Genomic DNA, 21186 nt, shown 5'->3' on the forward strand with positions numbered 1-21186 from the left:
ATTCTGATGATTAAAATATGCTTTTCCTCCCCAGATTTCTGTTTCATCACATGTAAAAGTGGCGCGTTCTAAAAATGTATATACTCTTGAAATTCAAAATGCAAAGGAGAAAGACAGTGGAAAATACACGATCAAAGCAAAAAATTTCCATGGACAGTGCTCTGCCACTGCATCCTTGAATGTGCTTCGTAAGTTTTTATGGCACCTATGTCACCAAACAAATTATTTATTAAATGCACATAATTTAAAACGATGTCATGATAATTGCACAGGATGTGATGTGTTGAAAATAATTATTTCATGGTACTAATATATTAATTAGTTTTTTTTTCTTCTGATCAGGTCTCATTGAAGAACCTACAAAACAGGTTGTGTTGAAAACAGCAGGCGAAGCAAGCCTGCAAGAAAGTTTATCTTTACAGTCAATGCAAATGTCTGCCTCTAGACAGGAAGCCTCTTTTAGCAGTAGCAGTAGCAGTGTAATGGAATCAAAGTTTGCAAGTATGTCTTCCCAAAGTATGGCTTCCAAAAGTATGGCTTCCCAAAGTATGGCTTCCCAAAGTATGGCTTCCCAAAGTATGTCTTCAATGCAAGAAGCATCCTTTATGGAGATGAGCTCCAGCAGTATGTCAGAAAAATCCAGCATGAAACAAATGGAAAGTTCATCAAGTAGAATGCTAGCAATAGGTGCTAAAGGTGAGTAATGTGTTGTTCTATTAAACTATTGCGTTTAATAGAACCTTGAGCTATGAGATATATGTTTTCTATGTCTGCCGTGACTTGCTAAAAGCAATTAGGAGATGGTTTTCTCTGTGACCCAGCAAAATCCTGAAAGATGCTATAAATATTTTTATATTAAGTTTTTTTTATTCCTGTAATGTACACTAAATATAAAACTGTGATTTGGAACAGGTGCATCTACTGCAAAGGTAGACTAATTCTTCTCTCGTATCCATGTAAGTATTGATTCTTTTGCAGATACCCAATATTTCTTATAGGTCCCAAATTTAGAAATGTTTGCAATGGAAACATTCTTTTTATACTCTTGCTCTTCTTTGTATAACTTATTTTTTTATCAGTATTTTCAAAGAACTGGATGGAGATAAAAAACAATATATATATAAAAGGGGGAGGGAGGGGATACCACCATATACTGTAGTTTCATTGTATACATATGAACATAGTATGCCACCATCACACAAGTTGCTACATTTAGTTTCCCAAGAAAACCTCTATTTAGTCACCTATCTATACATTTTCACAATTCCCCCATAAGAGAATAATATTGTTCATCTCTCCCTAGAATTCCAGGGTTCCCATTATCTTGTGTCTTATAAAACGCGGTTAGTCTCTCCATTGTTTGGACCTCATTCACTCTCTGTACTACCTCTCCCCTATGAGGGAGACTGGGGTTTTCCCAGGTCCCTGCTATTGAGCATCTTGCTGCAGTCAATATATGTGACAATCTTATTTGTATGTGGATTAAGGTCTTCTATTGGTTTAGCCAGTACCATTAAGTCTTGCTTTTCTATTTACAGGATCACCTCCCAAAATTGAATCTCTTCCGTCTGATGTCAGCATTGATGCGGGAAAGGTTCTTACAGTGGCCTGTGCCTTTTCTGGGGAGCCTACTCCGGATATAACATGGTCTTATGGTGGACGAACAGTTCCTAGTCAAGAACAAAAGGGCAGATTTCATATTGAAACGACTGATGATTTAACTACTCTGATCATCATGGACATTCAAAAAAAGGATGGTGGATGTTATACACTAACTTTATCAAACAATTTTGGGTTGGATTCTGCATCTGTGAATATTAATGTTCGATCACATTAAATGATTGACAGTTTACACTCACTTGTATTTTTACAAGTGATTCACTAGGACTGGAATAACTGCTTTGTAAATATAAAACTATTTTTGTACCTATTGAATGAGACTAAGTCCAACGATTTACACTATGACTTATTCTTATTTGACTTAAGAAACTGAAACATTTTTAATTTACATGTACATACTGTATATAGCCGAAATTACCGGTTATGGAGTTTTGTACCATATATTTTGTGACGTTTTAAAATGCAACTGGAACAAACGGTGGGTAGGAGAAAGTTCCTTAGGGAGCGAATACCTTACCTTACCACTAATCTTTGTGCCTCAACTTTACGTTGACGTCTTAAGAATACCTCAACATGTTGAGAAACTCCCTGTTGAAGACAACCTACACCCAAGAGAGGATGCTATACACGAACTATACGAACATATATAAATTAATACAATTGTAAATATTAGGTGTTGTTTGCAAATACCCTCCTGTAAGCAACACTGTAATATTTACATTATTTATTGATAATGTCACTTTACCATTTTTCAGAGACAAACAACTTTTTTTGTGCAAAGTGCAAACGGCCAGCACTTTGTTCATAAAGTATTTCACTGCACTTTTTCTGACACATTGACTATCTCAACTTGCTTGCAGAGTAACATCACCTAGCTATACCCTCATCAAAGCAAGTTTAGTTACTCAAGTGCAGGATCAGTGCCAACTCTTAAGAGGTTCATAGGGTGCAGTGATTGTGAGTGTGTGGTAGAATAGGAACTATATTACATATTGTGAGAATAGGGGGAACTAAGCAAAGTACCGCAGTTAGACTAACTGTTGTTAAGAACTTCCAAATGCCCTTCACTTTAATGTACTGTAGTTATTTCAATGTAGTATTTGTTATTGTAGTACTATCTATTTATTGGACCTCTTCGAGATAGTTCATTGATTGAAATAAAGCATGTTATCAGCACCATAAAACGTGTATGTGTTTCTTTGCTGCAGTCGAGTACAGTATTTCTTCACATTAACCCATTCTGTACTTCTTGCGATTACAAAACGAATGATAATGTAATAAAGAATAGATGAACAGACTCACAATTAAAAGTAGCATTGCCCCGATATCTTACATAAAAATCTGTCTTTATTAATTAATTCAAGCCATTTCCAGCGCCTAATATTTACAGAGGTACAACTATTAAGGACCATAAATGCAAAAAATGTGATTGCAATGGAAACCCAAGGTTGTAATCACCGAGTTATTTCTACAGTAATGTCGCTTGAGCAAAAGGGAGTTCAGACATCTTGTAGCCAGCTTGTTATGGGAAATGTATACATTCTTTTGAATCTTGTGATATATTTCACTGAAGTTCTCCAAAGATGTTGCACATAATTTCTCAAAACATCTTAGGTCTCTTCAGATATACCTATGCGGAGTTCCTATTTATAGGGTACAGCATATCTATATCTGAGCCAAAGCTTTGGCAGCCCCTCCCCCCCCCGCACATATAACAATACTGTATATAATTAAATAAAGTGATCTCAGTTTTGCATGAAAGAGGGATTCACCATTCCATAATTTGCCAAAATTGTCAAATCTAGACTTCACTTTAACATAATACATGTATGGTGTGGTCATCATTCAATTTTAAAAGGGTAGGCCCATCTGATTTAAACATAATATATATTGTTTTATAAACAATGCAATGAGTTTCCTTCATGCTTGTTTCAGTCAGGGCTCTTATTGGGGTGGGTGCCCATCATCAGTATACTCTTCCTTCAGCTTGTTCTGTCCCGGTCTGTAGATGAAACAGGAGTTGGGGAAGGTGATAGGTACACACATTGCCTGTACAAGACAGGACAAGTGCATGTTAACACAGTTATGCTGTGCAAAAGAAGTTGTGCCTAGAGAAAATCAAACCACTCCCATGTTTAAGCTTACAGTGTGTTCACAGACTCGTGTTTAAAAAGGCATGAATCATCCCGACATTGGTTCATTTTGACATTTACATTTCTTTTTTTACCACTGTTCACTCTTCTCATAGATGGCCAGTCGATTTAATCATACAATAAACCCAAGTGTTGACATTTTCTTTTATTATGCAAACCATATCATTTACAGTAAAAAAAAGTTACACTTTGAGATGGCTCAGTTTTTATTAGACTTACAAAAAAACGATACAATTTCTAAAACAATTATTTTTACAAATACAATGTTTACTTTTTGGCATCTTCATTTGCAGTGAAAATAAAACCACACAAAAAATTCAGAGCTAAACAAATGTAATTGTGTTATCAGACTACAGAAACTGTATGTGGCTGCCATAAATGCAGGAGTATTACACAATGTGCAAAGTTTACCTCTTTAGGAATTTACTTACAATACATACACGTGAATAACCCCGTTATACGCTATAACCCCGTTATAACACGATCCGTTACAACGCGAATCCGCTTATAACGCGATTCAAGCGTGGCTTCCAATTTTCTTATTTATGAATACTTTACAAGACGATTATTGGTATCTTAAATACTTTATTGTACGTTGCATACAATTGTACATTATTTCTTACCCGATCCGCTTGTAACGCGATGTGATTCTTTGGATCCCAAGCACAGCGTTATAAAGGGGGTTGAGACACACACACACACACCAGGGCTAAGGTATTCTGGATCCATTTCAGGCCACAGCAACAACTGAGAGGCATACAATAGAAATTCCACATTGTTTAACAGAATAGTTTTACCCCCCTAATCTCCTTAACCTGGGAATTTATAATGAAAAGTAGATGCAACATATTATAGCTACACCATAAATCCTCCATTGCAGATCCATTTTTCACATTTAATTTATGCCAACTGGGGACAATGAAGGTAGCTGGATACAGAAGCGACTTACACCAGGGGTTCTCAACTCCAGTCCTCAAGAAATCCCAACAGGTCAGGTTTTAAGGATATCCCAGCTTCAGCAGAGATGGCTCAATCAGAGGCTATCTTTGACTGAGCCTCCTGTGCTGAAGCTGGGATAGCCTTAAAACCTGACCTGTTGAGGGGGTTCTTGAGGACTGGAGTTGAGCACACCTCACTTAACACACTTAATCATACAAAGTAGCACTTTTTTTTTAGCATACCAAACTTGGTCTGATATGCAGTATGACTCCGACTTTATAATAGATAGAAAGAAATAATAGAAACATAGAAAGAAATAATAGAAAGTAGGTCCGGCTGAAGAGACCAAGAGAGTAAAAATTGCCCCTGTATGAGTTGCTGGCATTGTCCTTCCCTAACCCAGTCCTCGCTGGACAAGTCGTTTAATGCAACAGAGAGAGGGTCTACGAAAAAGCTAAAAAGTGACTCACTTGGGCCCAGACCCACAGAGGTTCGTTAATGGGTAAACGCCTCATTAAGCATTAACCTGCATCTTCAAAGCTCACCAACATTAGATTGCCATTTGTGCCCCGGAAAGGGCACTGTTAATGGCCATCAGTGCTAATGATTAGTGATGTACCGAGTACCGGGAAATTACCCTGGCGCTTTATCAGCTACCCGGAAATTACCCAGACCCGGCAGCAAGGGGCTTGCACCGGCACCGGGTAGCCGGTAATTTCAGAGTAGCTGAAAATACTTCAACACTTACCTGCAGCCGGCAACGGAAGGTGGTGAGGAAGACCGCGGCGAGATCTGTGAGCAGCAGCAGATGTCCTGGTGGCGGTGGCAGCAGCAGAAATCAGTGTTCAGCCGGCTCCCACCCGCATCAGCTGTGTGCTGTATTCCTGCTGCTCCGCCGGTTGGACACGGATTTCTGCTGCTGCCACCCCCACCAGGACATCTGTTGCTGCTCCCAGATGTCGCTGTGGTCCTCACCCTCAGCAGCGATCTCCTCACCCTGCAGGTAAGTGCCTTCCGGGTAACTGGCCAGGCACAATGGTTCACATTACCCAGGTACCCGGTTTTCGGAAAATTTAGGACCCGGTACAACTCTACTAATGATATGAAAAAGAGCAGTTTCCCCTAACAATGTCGTGGTGTGGATACAGAGGTTCGTTAAAGGTAACACAGAGATTTAACCTGACCAGTTAAGTCCTACCTAAAGGCCCTGAAATATACAGGGTAAGGAGTGATAGAGAAGGGAGTATGTATAACCAATAGGTATCCAAGTCACTCTTCCTCCCTGCCCTCACCTCTCTCCCCTCCACTCTCCAGCAAAACCCACATGCTTAATGCCAGCCATGTTATTTGGAAGTTAATGCAAAGTAGTGCTAAATAACAAAGTGTTAAACCTATGCTAATGAAATATACAAGGGCCACTGTTATTGCATACAATTATGCTCTACCTCAGGAAAAATAACCGCCGCTGACGATTTTGATAACAGCCGTCACGAGTCCTAACTTAACGGACCTCTGTGGCTCTGGGTTTTACTGTGCTCATGCGGTTTGGAGGTACAATTCCGCCATGCAAGATGAAGACCACCTGGAATTCCTAGTTAGTACTCGTTTTTAAAGCACTGCGCTTTTAACGTTATCCTATTTTATCATGGTTATTCTAACTTGGTTACGTTCATCTAGCTCCAGTGGAACACGAGTGTTAAGCAATCAAACTCCTAATTTCCTTTGCAAAAATCATGAATGGAATACAGTGAAATGAATGCCATCTTGTAAGTCATTCCCCATTTTCTATCATCAAAGCCGCCAGGAATGTTTTTAAATGGTAGACCTGGGACGAGTCTCCTGGTATTGCACCCCGATGTTTGATCATGTCCTAATGTACGGCATATCTAGAATGGACAAACACAGCTGCCAGCAGGAAGCAGTCAAGCAATAAAGTGGACCAATCAGAAGCAAAACAGTGACATATACATGTAATGTTAAGCTTACCGATGGGCTAACAAGCAGGAAGTTTCCCTGTCAGCCACTATTACAGGAAACCTGATCTTCGCTGCCCACTTCTTCCCTTTCCTTCAGGGCATTTAATGGGGACTATATCCGCTTTAAACGGCAAACCCCCTCAAAAAACTAAAATGAAGTCCTAACATACCCTGATAGTTCATGTTGAGCGGTAACTATTTGTAATTTGCACGAAATCTTTATTTTTTGCGGAGTTTAATCTATTATTTCACTGGCATCAGCTGTGTGGCTGTTGCCATGTCTTAAGGCGCATGAATGGCAACAGCCATTTTAACCTCCCAGGTTTTCAGCAAATGAAACCTTACATCTCCAAAATTCAATTACAGAAAAAGGTGAGATTAATAAAAAAAACTGCAGCAAAAGGCTTTTTATGAGTAGCTTTTTAAGAAGTTGACAGAAGAATGAACATTCCCGTTAAAATAACATGACAGCGAAAGTAGAACATAAATGAGTATTCTTGACAGAAAAGCTGACATTTTTTGAATTTGTGATATAATTTACAAAAAACTGCCAGGTAAACGGTGTGATAAGGATTCAGGTTGTTGTGCCAAAGTTACTAACAAACCTATTAATATAAAAGCAGCAGTCGGCGGTGATTGACATTGTTTCGCATTTTATTATTTAACACCGGTTTCACTTTTTAAATCGAATGCAGCGTTCAGGAGATATAGACATGTTTCAAATATGAAGTGTCCGGGAGGTTAAAATGGAGCTCTCACCAGCGCCCAGTACAGTCTAAAGGTCACCATGGTAACCCACCAACCTAAAGACTAAGAAAATCATGATTAACATGACAAAATGCATACATTTAAAAAAGAGCAGGACATCCTCAGGGCGGCAATATACATTAGGCCGCGCTTATAATGCCGACGACACGATGTCACCCGAAAACAAATGCATAGTAAGCGCGATGGGGCGGCGCGATTTTTTGAGGCCGGCAATATTTGATTTTTATGGGGCTGTTGCCTCATGTGACAGCCCCTGAACCAATCAATGACCTGGTCGCCTCCGACGCAGCCGCAAAGCGAAATCCAACTTTCACTAGCGGCGACGTCACACGTCACCATCGCGGGCACTATATGCGCGGCCTTATATGGCAAACTCGTGTAGACAACTCATGGTGGTGGGGGGGGGGGGGGGGTATAGCTGCTTGAATTAACCACACTGATACTTAGTGTCACAGTGTGCGATTACGATCCAGACAGATGACAGTAGATTTAAACTTCTCCCTAATCCTGTGCTGGTTTTGAAACACAAATCTGTCCTCTTCATTAGTGCTGCAGTATATGTCAGTAAGTCATGTGGCAGAGAAGAACCTGCCTGGATAAGCAGCTTCACTTTGCATAGCTCCATAGGAGTGTTAAACACTTCAGTGCTACAGCTCGAATATTTACATTGCTTTATCACTATATCTAGAACAAAAAAATAAAAAGAATTTAAGTCTGTGTAATGTTTAATGGATGCCTAGCATTGGTCACTTTACCAATAGTTAATGCATTGCTAGCAGCAAAGGGGTTAATTAAGATAATCAGGGTGTTTCCTGGCAGTAAACACATCCTCTGCCGGACAGGCCCGAAATGCATTGCAGAGTAACCTGCTGCAGGCCCCCATGCAACAGCAAATTGATTAATGCCATTCAGGCCAAGATGGGAAAACACCCATCATGCAGATCCTCCCATTCTGGAGATATTTGAATCTTTATCATTGGTGGTTCAGGGAAACTAAAATGGCTGCCGTCAAGCAATGCTGCAGAATGTGCCCTAAAGCAGGTGGCTCAGTCAAAGACTGAGCCACCTGTGCGGAAGCTGAGATATCCTCAAAACCTGACTTGTTGAGCACCCCCTACGACCCCAATATTTACTGCTGAACGTGCACCTGGCGGCGCGTGCACAGGTAAAAGCCGCGATCTGTGGTCTGTAGGGGAACGATAGGATGCGGGGGCCATGACGGGGGATGCGCGGCCATGACGGGGCATATCTGCCCTTCTGTTGGCTGACCGCCGACCATGTGATCGCGTCGCGGCACGGGAAGACAAAATCATTGTCTTCCCTGCCAGCGTATGCGTCACAGCGCTTTGCGCGCCCACACACACGGCCACTGGGGCCTGCCCCAGAGGGCTGCGCTGTGGTATGTGGCGCGCATGCCGTAGCTGTCACTGGGGACCTGGCCTAAAGACTTTAAGAGATTGGATATGCGGCAGTGGATTTGCAGGCAGCCATGTTTATTAGCGTCAGTGACCCAATGTGCACATGTATTCTGGTTTGTAAAACATCTTTCAGGTGGATTATTGCAATCAACTTTATTTAAAAGTATATTAATTAATGACAGTAATTGTGCCTCTTTAGCATAACCTGGGATCTGCACTATTTACGTACGGAATGATTAAAGTGCACACCACATTGTTGGCAAAATAAAATCATGTAATTCTGCCAGTTATTTGAATTACCAGAAACCTATTCACATATTTATTCCTTCACTTAACAGAGTTCCAGCAGAATATTACTACAGTACTTAAAAAAAAAAAGTGGTTAATGGGCTATTCACAAAAACAAAAAAAAAACAAATAAAAGGACCCCCCTTATACACTGAAAATTGTATCTAGAACAAGAGCCAAATTATTCCAGCAGGTCAGCACAAATATAGACGTTTGCACAAAGCTCTTTATGACAGCCACATTAACAACAAAAAAACAAATTTTTATATAAATATCTCAAAAGAACAGGTATTTTAAACGGATTTGATTGCTTACAAAAATGTTCTTCTGTCTTTAAGTTGAATCAGTCAAACAATATCTTCTTATCGGCGGACAATACTTTCTGACCCAACCACCCTTCAACGTTTAAAACAGTCCCGCATTAAATACTTGCAACTTCAAATCCGGATTTCGGAACACCAGTGAGGAGTCGTCTTTTTTGATGCAAAAAAGAATGTATAAAAACGGTGTAAACCCAAACCCCCTTAATACCTTTAAAGCTGATGGTGCCAACAACGCACTGATTTGTTCCTCAATGCATTGCCAGGCCCTCCAGAACGTAAAGGTGTTTGATACCATTACCAAATGTTTGGTATAAATGAACCATTCAGTGCAACTGTACATTAAAAAAAAAAAAAGCCACTAAAAATTATAACGCTGATTATGTGTTTGTTTTACATATTCAACTACTTTCTTGACACCTGGATCTGCATGTGAAAACAGTGCGTTTTGCTGTCCCATTTTGCAGCGGAGAGCTTCAATCTTCAAATGATCCTAAATGTACTCTATTTGCACCACTCTGGACAGCAATGCACATTTTCTAAGCCGTCAGCCTTTTATCAATGTATTAAAAAGACCCTCACTGATAATTGCATATTCTAATGTGTTATGCAGCCGTTTGTTCGAGGAACGCACATTCAAACTGTGACGTTATTAGGAAAATACTCTTGCGAATAAACGATACAAAGATAAAATTCACTTCAAATGTTGTCGTTACGTTATTATATAAAGTGCAGTGAAATCCATCTACAGGTTCAACAACTAATCCATGTCACAAGAGTATAATAAAAGTCGCCTTTGCATAGCAGTGCTTTTACAAAGTGTAATACCTAAACCTTCTTCTGCATCTTCAAGAAGAAAGCGGCGCGAGAGAATCGGCGCAGTCGGATGGTTTCCTTGACTTATGTCGGCTTTCTTCAGGAACATTTGCTGGAGGCAAATCCCCATTAATCCCAATTCTCGGCCAGTGTGCAGGCTCTATTAAAACAACGCTTGGTGTTAGTGCACATAATATAAAACAAAATATGACGTTAGAAAAAGAATTAATACCATTATACCAATTACGGTGCAAAAGGAAATAAACTGTTGCGCGCGCGCGTGTATATATGTGTATATGTATATATACATATATTACGTTGCCATGACAACTTGATGCCGTGTGATGTCACGCAGCGTCCTGTTGTCATGGCAACGCAGCGTCATTTGAGTGCCGTTTATTTATAAATTGTCGAGATAGATATCTATCTATATCTATATCTATATATATATAGTAATAGCATTAGATCAAGCATACTCTAAAATAAAAAATATTGATAGGAAAGATCTTTTAAAATATAATGTAAAAAAGGTCGGATATGCTGACAACTTGGAAAATAAGATTAATGTTCCCTTCATCACTCAATATAATCCATTAGCTTCACAAATCAAAAAAAAAGTCATTAGAAAACATTGGCCCTTAGTTTTAAAAGATCCTAATTTGCAGTCTCCTCTTCCAACGATTCCAAAGGTGTTATTCACCAAAGCTGATACTTTAAAAAAACATGTGGCACCTAGCTGCCCCAAACCTCCCACAAAGCCACTTCCACAGGTACATTCCTGGAAACTAAAGGCTTCTTCAAATGCCTTGGGTCAAAATGTGTAGATTGGACCCCCATAGTGCTAAACACTAGCGGCTGTCCAATAGGAAAGCTTCTTCTCCTGCTCCGGTCACATGGTCTCAGCTCACAGTGCAGTATAGAGTCCTGCAGCTCCCGCGCGGGCTCCACACTGACCGCTGATGCTGCCCCACCGCCCCCACACCTCTGCTTACCTGTTCAGATGTCGCCGCGGCTTCCTCCACCCCAGGTAAGTTTCCTCCACCCCCAGCTATGTGAAAAAACGGGTACCCGGCAGTGTACAAGGTGCCAAATCCTCCGAGTACCCGTTACCCGGTTTTAAAAAAATGTAGGACCCGGTCCAACACTAATAGAGAGTACACGTTTCCCCAGCAATTCTGCTTTAATACAGATGTAGCCTTCATGTTCACGTGACCGCACGGAATGCGCCCCGGAAGGATTAACGCTGCGGGAGCATCCCATGAATGGACCCCCGGCAGCGCCGTCGCGGCAGGTGCCTCCCCCAGCACCTAATTTCTTTTGCGTTATGCCCGCGGCCACGTGAACGGGAAGGCCGACTACATCTGTTTCTAAGAGTCAAAATACACTTACTTTCTAGATCTTCCATGAAAACATCGTTAAAGTTTTCTGTTTCAGAATATGCACTTCGTCGCCTGTGAGACACCCGATGTAAGGAGGAAACTGGATCCTTTAAGGAATAGTTAATCCTACAAGATATAAACAGGCCTCTAAACAAACTTTTGAAGACCAGCATGTCAGGGAAGCTGTGAGCACCATTCAAATATATGGAACTCAGAGCTTCCTGGGCATGGAAAAGCAGCTTCACATCCTACTAAAACGAGTTCAATGTATATACTGTAAGTGCGTGGCCAAGAGAATAAGGGGGTTTGAACAGGAATTTCATCCCACTGAAATGTTTCACAGAAATACTGCGTGGTTGGACGGGACATGTAGAGAGACGATGCTTTGCAGACAATTGTGGCGACAAAAATTCTATGAGGGTTGGAACGTGAAAAGGATTTTGGGTGTGTAAAAGTATCAGAGACAAGGAAGGCAAAGATTCGATCTGAATACAGAACATGATGTCATTGGCGGCACTGCTAAAGATTAGAGCCAAGTGGGGATTACGGTTTTCGATGTACTTTTCTTTGTAAAAATCTGTGTTTGTTTTCTATGTTTTGCCTTTATTAAAAAACAAAACAAAAAAATAAAGTCTTTATCGGTGCCAATAATGAAACAAAAACAGACATTTATGAGAATTTAGCAATGCCCTTTTTCAGGGGTCTCTTAGCTTTGTTTTACGGCTCTCAAAAGGCAAAATGTTCTTGGCTTCTGTTCTTTATTGTTTGTTCACCGCAGTAGTAAAATAATTGAGCTGTAGTGGTTTTCCAGTACTTTTTGGCGGTTAAAACCGAAAACGAGAATCATTAGTAATATAGAGGGGCCGAGAAACTATGCTTTTATACAAAACCAAACAGGACTGTTCTACAATTGTCTAAATCCAGCATTTCACCCTAAAGATTTAATTGATAACTGAGAAAAAGATCATTCTGCCGCAAATCATACGTTCTGACAATGGGCCCTGTTTACCTAAGCAGTCTCTACCATAGGACACCTTATAAAACCCCTTACACCCACATTCAAGTCAATGGGTTATAAGGCGTTGTCCAGCGCCGAAAGGTATGTTATGGCAGAAGCCTGTTTAGTAATTATAGGCCTAGATGTCTACTCACCTCTCTGAAGTATAAGTGCCTGGGTGACTCATCGAGCGTTTCATCTGTAAAGGGATTTTAAAAAAAGTTTAAAGGCAATCCTTTTGTAGCACAATTAATTATTTATAGTGGCAATTCATATACGTGTAAAAAAAATGTTTTCATTATGTTCCTCTGTAGAACGCTATATACACTTCCTTTCTTCAATAGCTGCTTACTAAAAACAAATTTCTAGAAAATGATGCAATTTCTAATATATTATTAACTGTATTGTGTGCAATAAATTATTAACTGTATTGTATATTACATAGGCTGCCGTGAGAAGAAAAATCAACCATTTTTTTTTATTGCTTTGTGGAAAGGCCTACTATATACTGTATTCTAATATAGCACCAGCAATATAAAGAGAATTTGTGACTGCTTATTATAATTCCTCATTTTTATGTTGCTATATCTTCACCGTTCCTTACAGTGGGATCATATGGACAATTTAGATATATTGAGAGTTTACAAGAATAACGTTAGATGCAAGGGCGCTAAATAGGAGGGTAAATACACGGAAAGAGAATCCCCGCACCAAAGTTCTTACAATTTAATGTTGGTCACTGAGAAACAGGTCGATAATGTGACCTCCCGAATGATAGAGTGAACACTGATTAATCCACTTCATAGGCCATGTTCTAACCCCTAAACTACCCCTCTAGCAGGTCATTAAGGCACGCTGGCCAAACAGTAGCAGTGATCGTACTTCACTTAGATCAGTAGTGGGCAACTCCAGTCCTCAATGTCCATCCGACTCAGCCACCTCTGCTGAAGCATGGATATCCCGAAAATGACCAGTTGGTGGCCCTTGAAGGCTGGAGTTGCCCACCCGATTTAGATGGGACTCCCTGGGCCCTTGGTCCATTTTGCTATTTGTCCTCGTTTCTACTTTACCATTTGAACCGGTGAAGGAGACACCGCAGACACCAGAGAATCACGAGGAGGCAGCTGATACATTTCTGGCTTGAATTTGGCATTCGCTATCTTGACACATTCTTCGAGAGTGGTGATAAATGTGTTGCAGGTTGCACTGAGCAGAGAGGATGCTTCATTCATGTTCTACATATGAAACAATTGTACATTCCGGGGTTATTCCAGGTACAATTAGGAAATGACAATAAACTGTGCACACAAGAACATAACAATGATCAGGCCTATGCCCGTATCAGGTGCTGAAAGTAAACTTTTAATACTGGTACAATATGTTGTCCATGAAAATGTATCCATATAAGTATGTATTCTCATGTAATCTAATTAGCTAATGGTTCTGAATACAGAGAAATGAGAAAATAAATGACAAACTACATTACAATAAATCCTAACTTCCAGGAGTCCCTGCAAGTTCATGTTTTGTGAACAACCAGTTAATAGTCTGTGCATATATGTGTGTTTGCGTAGTTAATGGTGATCGTTAAAATATGACGTGGCTTTGTTGTCCCAGATTTTTAAATACCCACATACGTGGATACATATACTACAGTATATGCAATATGCACACACGTATTGATAAATATAAATATCGGGCTATTTAGTGTATATATACACACACGTGTAGGTATAACATATAGTATAAGGTTCTAGTATTAAAGATACACACACACGCACAGTCAAATAACAGGGCACTCACTTCTTGTAGTGTAGATTCAATGCAGGGTGCATACCGTCCATATGTAGTAGAATACAGGACCGGAGAAGAGAATGACAGACACTGTTAAAAAAATAAAACATTAAAAGTGATTTTTATTACTCGACATTTCGGCTTCCAACGGCTCCCAAACACTCTTGAAAATGTTGAGTAATAAAAACCACCTTCTTTTTGAACATTGGAGTACCTGTCCTTCTCTTCTCCAGATATATATTATACACACACACACATACACATCAATACTTATACGTGTACACACACACACACGCACACACAAAGTTTTCTGTAAATATGACACAAGATTTCACATTATTTATATTCTGAAGGCAGGGGTCACCATTTTGTGGGTGCCAGGATGTCTGTCACCGGTGTTCGGCAAAGGTACATACCCATATCACAGGAAACCTCCACAACATTGTGGTCATGCCCCTCCTCCCCTTCTCCCTCTCCCGCCCCCTGTGCTTCCCCACTGCCCCCTTCTACGATTCGAGGGAATGGGGAATGCTGATAGAACCAATACCTCAGCACTGGGTGATGGACGGTTCTCATCCTGACTCACAAATTCCTGAATGGTATGAACTTGCTGCATCAACAGGTCGCAATACAGACGGAGTTCTGACATTTTGGTGTTCAGAGATTCATTGGTTTCACTGATTTCTGTACAATAACCAAAGAGAAAGAAAATAGTAGAAGATCTACATATTTCAGCCTTTTTTCTTAAATGCGGGATCATGACATTTTTCGATTTCTCATATGATGGAACAAACCTTAATGGACGTCAAATGGCTTATTCATGGAGGTGAATGTTCTTAGCATGCATGCAATTAATTGGTAATTATGCACACATGGTCTCTTCTGAAACAGATCACACATATTCCACACAATCCCCTAACCCTACATGTTCTCCCATCTAATGCTGCAAACAACGTTGCACCAAATCGGAGTTAAATGGGAAAAGCAGTTGAATATGTTAAAATAAACATTACTGTTGTTAGAAACATGTACTGTAAATATAAAGAATGCTTAGTCTTTGATTCAAATGATATCTCATTATGTCTGCAACATTTTATATATATAGAACAGCACTATTTACTAATCAAAACGATGTAAGAAACAAAAAAAACAAAAAAACACGAGTATATTTTAGGGGAGAAAAGCATACTCTAACGTATCAAAAGACTTAAACCAGATACCTTTCTCTTTCCTAGTCCTGGTATCAGGCAGGCTGGCTTTCGAACTTCCTAACGCTACCAACCACCTCTGTCTTTCAGCAGCATTTACTGCTTTCACGTAGAAATGCTGCTCTCCTGGGATTATGAGCTCCATTCTCGTGTTGTCTGTTGAATGAACTAAAAATAAGTATTGTTAGGTTGGTGTACACCATTCACATGTTTGGTAGCTGCACAGGTCCCCTTTATTCGGCTAAAGGAATAATGGAAAAAGCTATAGAGCGTTGACGTCATCTCGCCCAACAGTCACAGCTCACTTGAGTCTCTTTTTTGGAAACCAGTCTAGTAAATACTGTACCTGTATTGCCATGGGACAAAACTGAATTATATACAATACTAGAAACTCACCAGCAAGTAATAGATGGCCATTTGAACATCAGCACTCAACTATTAACATTTTGCTGTGCAGTAATGCTGCTGGCCCAGTTTGCTTGCAGCTAAAGAGTTACTGATAAGGGGGAGGGGGGGGGGGGAAGAAGATATATGGGGTCATATTTACTTACCGTGGTATGCCATAGTTTGATCTATTTGCCGCAAGCTATTGCTTTGAAGTGTGATAGAATAGTAGCACTATACATATAAACAGATTCAATGTAGGATAAAAAGGCAGCCTTCTATCAGTTGTATAAAACACTTTTATAAGGTCACTGGTCTTATAAGAGCACTAGTCCCAATACAGATCCCAGAGGTACTCCACTGGTCACCTTTCCCTCTGAATGTACTGCACTTATCACAACTCTATGTCGCCTATCTTATAACCAGTGCATTATCCATTCTACCACTTTAGAGTCCAATCTCAAGCATTGCAACTTGTTTATCAGTCTTCTATGTGGGACAGTGTCAAATACCTTTCTAAAATCTAGATAAGCTACGTCTACTGCTCCACCCTGATCCACCTTAGTCACCCTGTCATAACAATTCTATTGTTTCTGTAAGAAAATGTATTCTGTGGTGTAATACAGACTATGTTCTGTGTGACAAATTTCTGCTATCGCATCTATTGACAACTTTGTACTCCTGACATTTCTGCTGATTCTCTGGAAAGAAACCGAGAAGTCATGATACAGGTCTCTGCAGATAATTGGGAGAGGCCCAAGCACAGCCAATGTGCCTTTCAAAGATAAGCACGTGGAGATAAATTCATAGTCCAGTGATTAATCCCTACTCATCTGAATTTGATCTGATAAATAATGGAGGTGAATTCCATTGTCAACAGTGACATCTACAGGACTTTGTTTGCTTTTTGGCACGGTGAGAAATATTGCAATGAAAATGGACCTGATTGACTGGCATTGTTCTCATGGTGTGGGTGTGGTGCTCTTAGGCACAGTAGAGTACTATGTTTCAGTCTGTGTGTGTTAGGTTCCTCAGAGAAAAAGCGCTTTGAAGATTTTGTTCAGTTCACTACACCGGTATTATGTACTGAGCCTATTAAAGTAAAGTTACTTGAAGAACATCTCCGTGTTGGAATTATCCTTCTTTCAGTTTCTGTGGCAGCAACACAGGAATGTGCCAGCTTGTGCTAGGAAGCATCAATGCAAACGGCACCATAACAATGGAAAGGAAATAACCCCACACTGCTTTACTAAGAGACTATCTAGGGGTTTACTGCAGAAAAGATGTAACAGAAGTGCTGTAGCTGTGGTATAGACTTATAAAGCACATGAAATATGCAGGAGAGCAAAAGGATTTCTCAAATTCAAATCAGGTAAAAGAGGGAAAGTAATTGATGAGATATATATAACGTATATCTGCCCTTGTTGATCCACTGCTGGCTGAAGGCCTCCCCACAGATATAGAGAGGTAGAGAGATAGAGAGATAGATATACACACACACACACACAGAGAGAAGAGAGTGGATTAGTTGAAACTGCACATTTGCCATTAGGTGACTTTCCCCTCTTGAAAAGGTGAAACATGAGCTTACCTTTAATTTCACATACTGCCATTTTAATGCTTCCTTTGCTGCCCTTGCAAACATCATCTTGTGAATCATAGTAAGACAGAATCCCATTGTCCAAAACAAACCAGCGAGGCTGCCAACCTAGAACACAATGAGTAAATACCATAATTAGGGGTTGCTAAAACGGCCAGGTCAATTTCCATGTTACTATGTTTACTGATTCAACACTACATTCAATTTGAAAGGTTTCAAGGTTTGTCTAGACTTATGGAATAACTAACACATAGGTCTTGCAAAATTGTTTTATGTATTTTTTTTTTTTTAATAAAAAATAAGTGCAAAAATGGCCCTTACCATCACCTGTCAAAAGTGTATGTTTTTATTTTCACAAGGCTCTGTGAAATCCATTCTTATCAGATACTTTTTGGCCAATGAATTTACACAAAAGAAAAACTGTCGGAGCACTTTGCCTGTAGATTCAAAGTTCCACCCAGATGTCACGTTTACACACACACAACACGGTATGCCAGACACATTCAAATCAACCTCATGGACATGAAGCTGCTGCCACGAGAGATCACTGACCACATGCACAGAACCACTGTGGAGTTCTCAGTCACTGCCCTGTGTGCCGGTCACGCCCCACACTACCTCGCATAGTGCTACGCAAGACATTGTGGGGTGCAACTTCAGAGAGCCAAGCAGTGACTAACAGGTCTGCCCTCGACCCGTTAGAATAAAAATACTCCTTCAAAAATGTTTAGAGTATTTTTACTCCATAGAAAAACAAAATCTACCCCACCTACTCTTATCACGTCGGGGGAAATATTGTAAACATTCCCACATGTATTTGTTTACCACGGAAAACATTAAAAGTAAAAATAAAATGTTATTCCATCAAACATAAAAATTTAAAAAAAACATTACTTTAAGTTGGTCCGTGGGGAAATGGCCCTTTAAAATGTACCGGAAAGTGGGAAAGGTGTCACTGAAAATGTTGAAACGGCCACACAAACGCCATGGGACACATTTGAACAACTCAGAGGATTTGAAAGGGAAGTTAGGATTAGGATTAAGAACATATTTTCAAGCCACTTCAATGAAAATGGGTTTTAAAATGATTTGAGTACCTGTGCATTCACCCCTCTGTCTTTGTCTATCTTCATCAAAGTTATTTCCATAGACATCAAAGAATTTGAGCTGCCACTGCTTTTTATACCATGTCACCTGCAGCCATAATTTGTGACACAATTTCCCATCACAGTGATAATAACCTAGGCACTTAACTCTGTATCCTTAAGGGCCACATTGCTGAATTTGAACATGAACTATTAGTATTGTTTCTCATATTTGCTGCACTGTCCATTGTACTGTACACAGTGCAAAAAAATATTACACTGTAATTGCATCAGCAAGATAAAGTCACTTAGATTTAATCTCAGGTCCTTCCAATCAGAAGCGACAGTTGTGACATTACTATTTATCTCACATTTATTACAATTATGTTCATATGGGATCTTCCGATATGTTTCGTTTACAATAAGGCTGCGGCCAGGCAGGGAACGGGCGCCTGCTCGGCGATTCGTGGCCGGCTAGGCGCGCGCTCGTGTGGGGGCGCAGCCACAACGTCAAAGAGCTGGTTCGCCCTCATTGGGAGAACCGCTCACGTGACACTCTTGCGAGCAGCAAAATCAAATTTGCGTGCTCTAAACATCGAGCGAGCGCTCACGCTGGCCGCACACATTGCCGCAATGTGTTTCATCGCGGTCAGCGTGAGCGCCTGCTCAGCGCCCCCCTGGCCGAAGCCTCACGCACTAAAATGAGCATCCGCCACAACGGGCGCCGCAGTAGCCAGCGGAGACCTGGCCTATGAAGATGTAGCAAGCGCCATTGTTCTCTGCAGTGTAACATGTGGGGATGTATTCCGCTATAGTATGCACTCCCATAGAAATTCATGGGAACTCTATGATATTCTCAGTTATAGTGGGATAGGAGGATGTGTTATCTGGGACAATACGACACACAATCTTCTTCAGAAGCAATCCTGGCAGCTCATTTGTTCTTTTTTTTTCTTCTAATTTATTTATATCACCAAAACCAGTGGGGTTCCCTGGAAGCAGATCCATAGTCACTCGACCTCTTGGAACCCCATGGTGCTGGAGATATTTGCAGTTTTACAACGGACATGGATACGGATTCTATTCTATTCATGACCACGTGTGTCTTTTCTGCGTGTTAGTAACAGACATAATCTAAGGAACTGGGGACAGTTTCAAGGAACCCCCCCCCCCCCCTTTCAGGTAATATTAACAAATAAAAAATATGGGGGGTTGCTACTTTTAGACTGGCTGCTGTTCAGAAAGACAGATTATGTACAGCAGGCATGTCAAACATGCGGCCCGCGGGCCGCATGCGGCCCGCAACGGATATTTTTGCGGCCCCCTCACAACCAGCGTGGCAGTCGTGTGTGTTGGCGAGCGTGTGGGCGGCGGGTTAAAAGTTTTGGCCGCGGGAGAAGCGAGCGCGGGTATGGGGAAGCGAGCAGCACGGGCGGAAGTAATATCTGTCCTGCAGGGGCTGGAGGCGTACGGTGGCCGGGTGCAGTCAATCTGCACTCGTGCCTGTGTGGGAGGACACGGGGGCGGAGTCAAAACCCCGGCGGAGAGACTGCATTCTATTCTCTGTGTGTGTGTGTGTGTCACTGTGTGTGTGTGTGTGTGTGTGTGTGTGTGTGTGTGTGTGTGTGTGTGTGTGTGTGTGTGTGTGTGTGTGTGTGTGTGTGTGTGTGTGTGTGTGTGTGTGTGTGTGTGTGTGTGTGTGTGTGTGTGTGTGTGTGTGTGTGTGTGTGTGTGTGTGAAAAGCTGGCCTGCTGGGACTGGAGTCGGACGGTGGCCGGGCACAGTCATCCTGCACACATGCCGTGTGTGGGAGGACAGCGGGGGCGGAGCCAACAGCTGAGATAGCTGCAAAAGACTTCTGTGAGACTGCCTCCTGCCTGGAATAAGGTAAGGACAAGGGGGGGGGGGGAGAGAGAGGCCGAGAGGATGATGGGGCATGGGGGGGGGGGGGGGAGGAGAGGATATGATGATGGGGCATGGGGGGGGAATATGATGATGGGGCATGGGGGGGGAATATGATGATGGGGCATGGGGGGGGGATATGATGATGGGGCATGGGGGGGAATATGATGATGGGGCATGGGGGGGGAATATGATGATGGGGCATGGGGGGGGGATATGATGATGGGGCATGGGGGGGGAATATGATGATGGGGCATGGGTGGGGAATATGATGATGGGGCATGAGGGGGGGGAATATGATGATGGGGCATGGGGGGGGGGAATATGATGATGGGGCATGGGGGGGGAATATGATGATGGGGGCATGGGTGGGGGGGAATATGATGATGGGGGAGGGGAATATGATGATGGGGCATGGGGAGGGGGGGAAATATGATGATGGGGCATGGGGGGGGGGAAATATGATGATGGGGCATGGGGGCCAGCCTGGGCAGATAAAGATGGGAGGCAGGGGTGGGGAATACGATGATGGGGGCATG

At 41.4% G+C, this 21186-nt stretch overlaps 2 protein-coding genes across 29 annotated transcripts in view; one reads left to right on the forward strand and one right to left on the reverse strand.

Moving 5' to 3' along the window:
• The window catches only part of LOC142499506 (titin-like), a 254089-nt gene extending 251285 nt beyond the window's left edge, over positions 1–2804 (forward strand). For all 25 annotated transcript variants that reach the window (XM_075608936.1, XM_075608959.1, XM_075608943.1 and 22 more), the window contains 3 exons: positions 35–188; positions 343–696; positions 1539–2804. In XM_075608936.1, the coding sequence (XP_075465051.1) occupies positions 35–188; positions 343–696; positions 1539–1837 (807 nt within the window). In that variant the 3' untranslated portion in view covers positions 1838–2804. The remainder of the gene's footprint in view (positions 1–34; positions 189–342; positions 697–1538) is intronic.
• Positions 2074–21186, reverse strand: part of PLEKHA3 (pleckstrin homology domain containing A3) — a 26850-nt gene continuing 7737 nt past the window's right edge. The window contains exons 2-10 of one of the 4 annotated variants that reach the window (XM_075608967.1): positions 17652–17768; positions 15689–15844; positions 15016–15152; positions 14478–14558; positions 13745–13909; positions 12830–12873; positions 11688–11803; positions 10311–10458; positions 2074–3622 (exon numbers count right to left, since the gene is read on the reverse strand). In XM_075608967.1, the coding sequence (XP_075465082.1) occupies positions 10331–10458; positions 11688–11803; positions 12830–12873; positions 13745–13909; positions 14478–14558; positions 15016–15152; positions 15689–15844; positions 17652–17768 (944 nt within the window). In that variant the 3' untranslated portion in view covers positions 2074–3622; positions 10311–10330. Of the gene's footprint in view, positions 3670–9370; positions 10459–11687; positions 11804–12829; positions 12874–13744; positions 13910–14477; positions 14559–15015; positions 15153–15688; positions 15845–17651; positions 17769–21186 lie in introns of those variants that run through there. The other 3 variants (XM_075608966.1, XM_075608965.1, XM_075608968.1) reach the window with 3 other exon arrangements.

This window comes from Ascaphus truei, chromosome 7 (assembly GCF_040206685.1).
Source record: "Ascaphus truei isolate aAscTru1 chromosome 7, aAscTru1.hap1, whole genome shotgun sequence".
Lineage (NCBI taxonomy): Eukaryota > Metazoa > Chordata > Amphibia > Anura > Ascaphidae > Ascaphus > Ascaphus truei.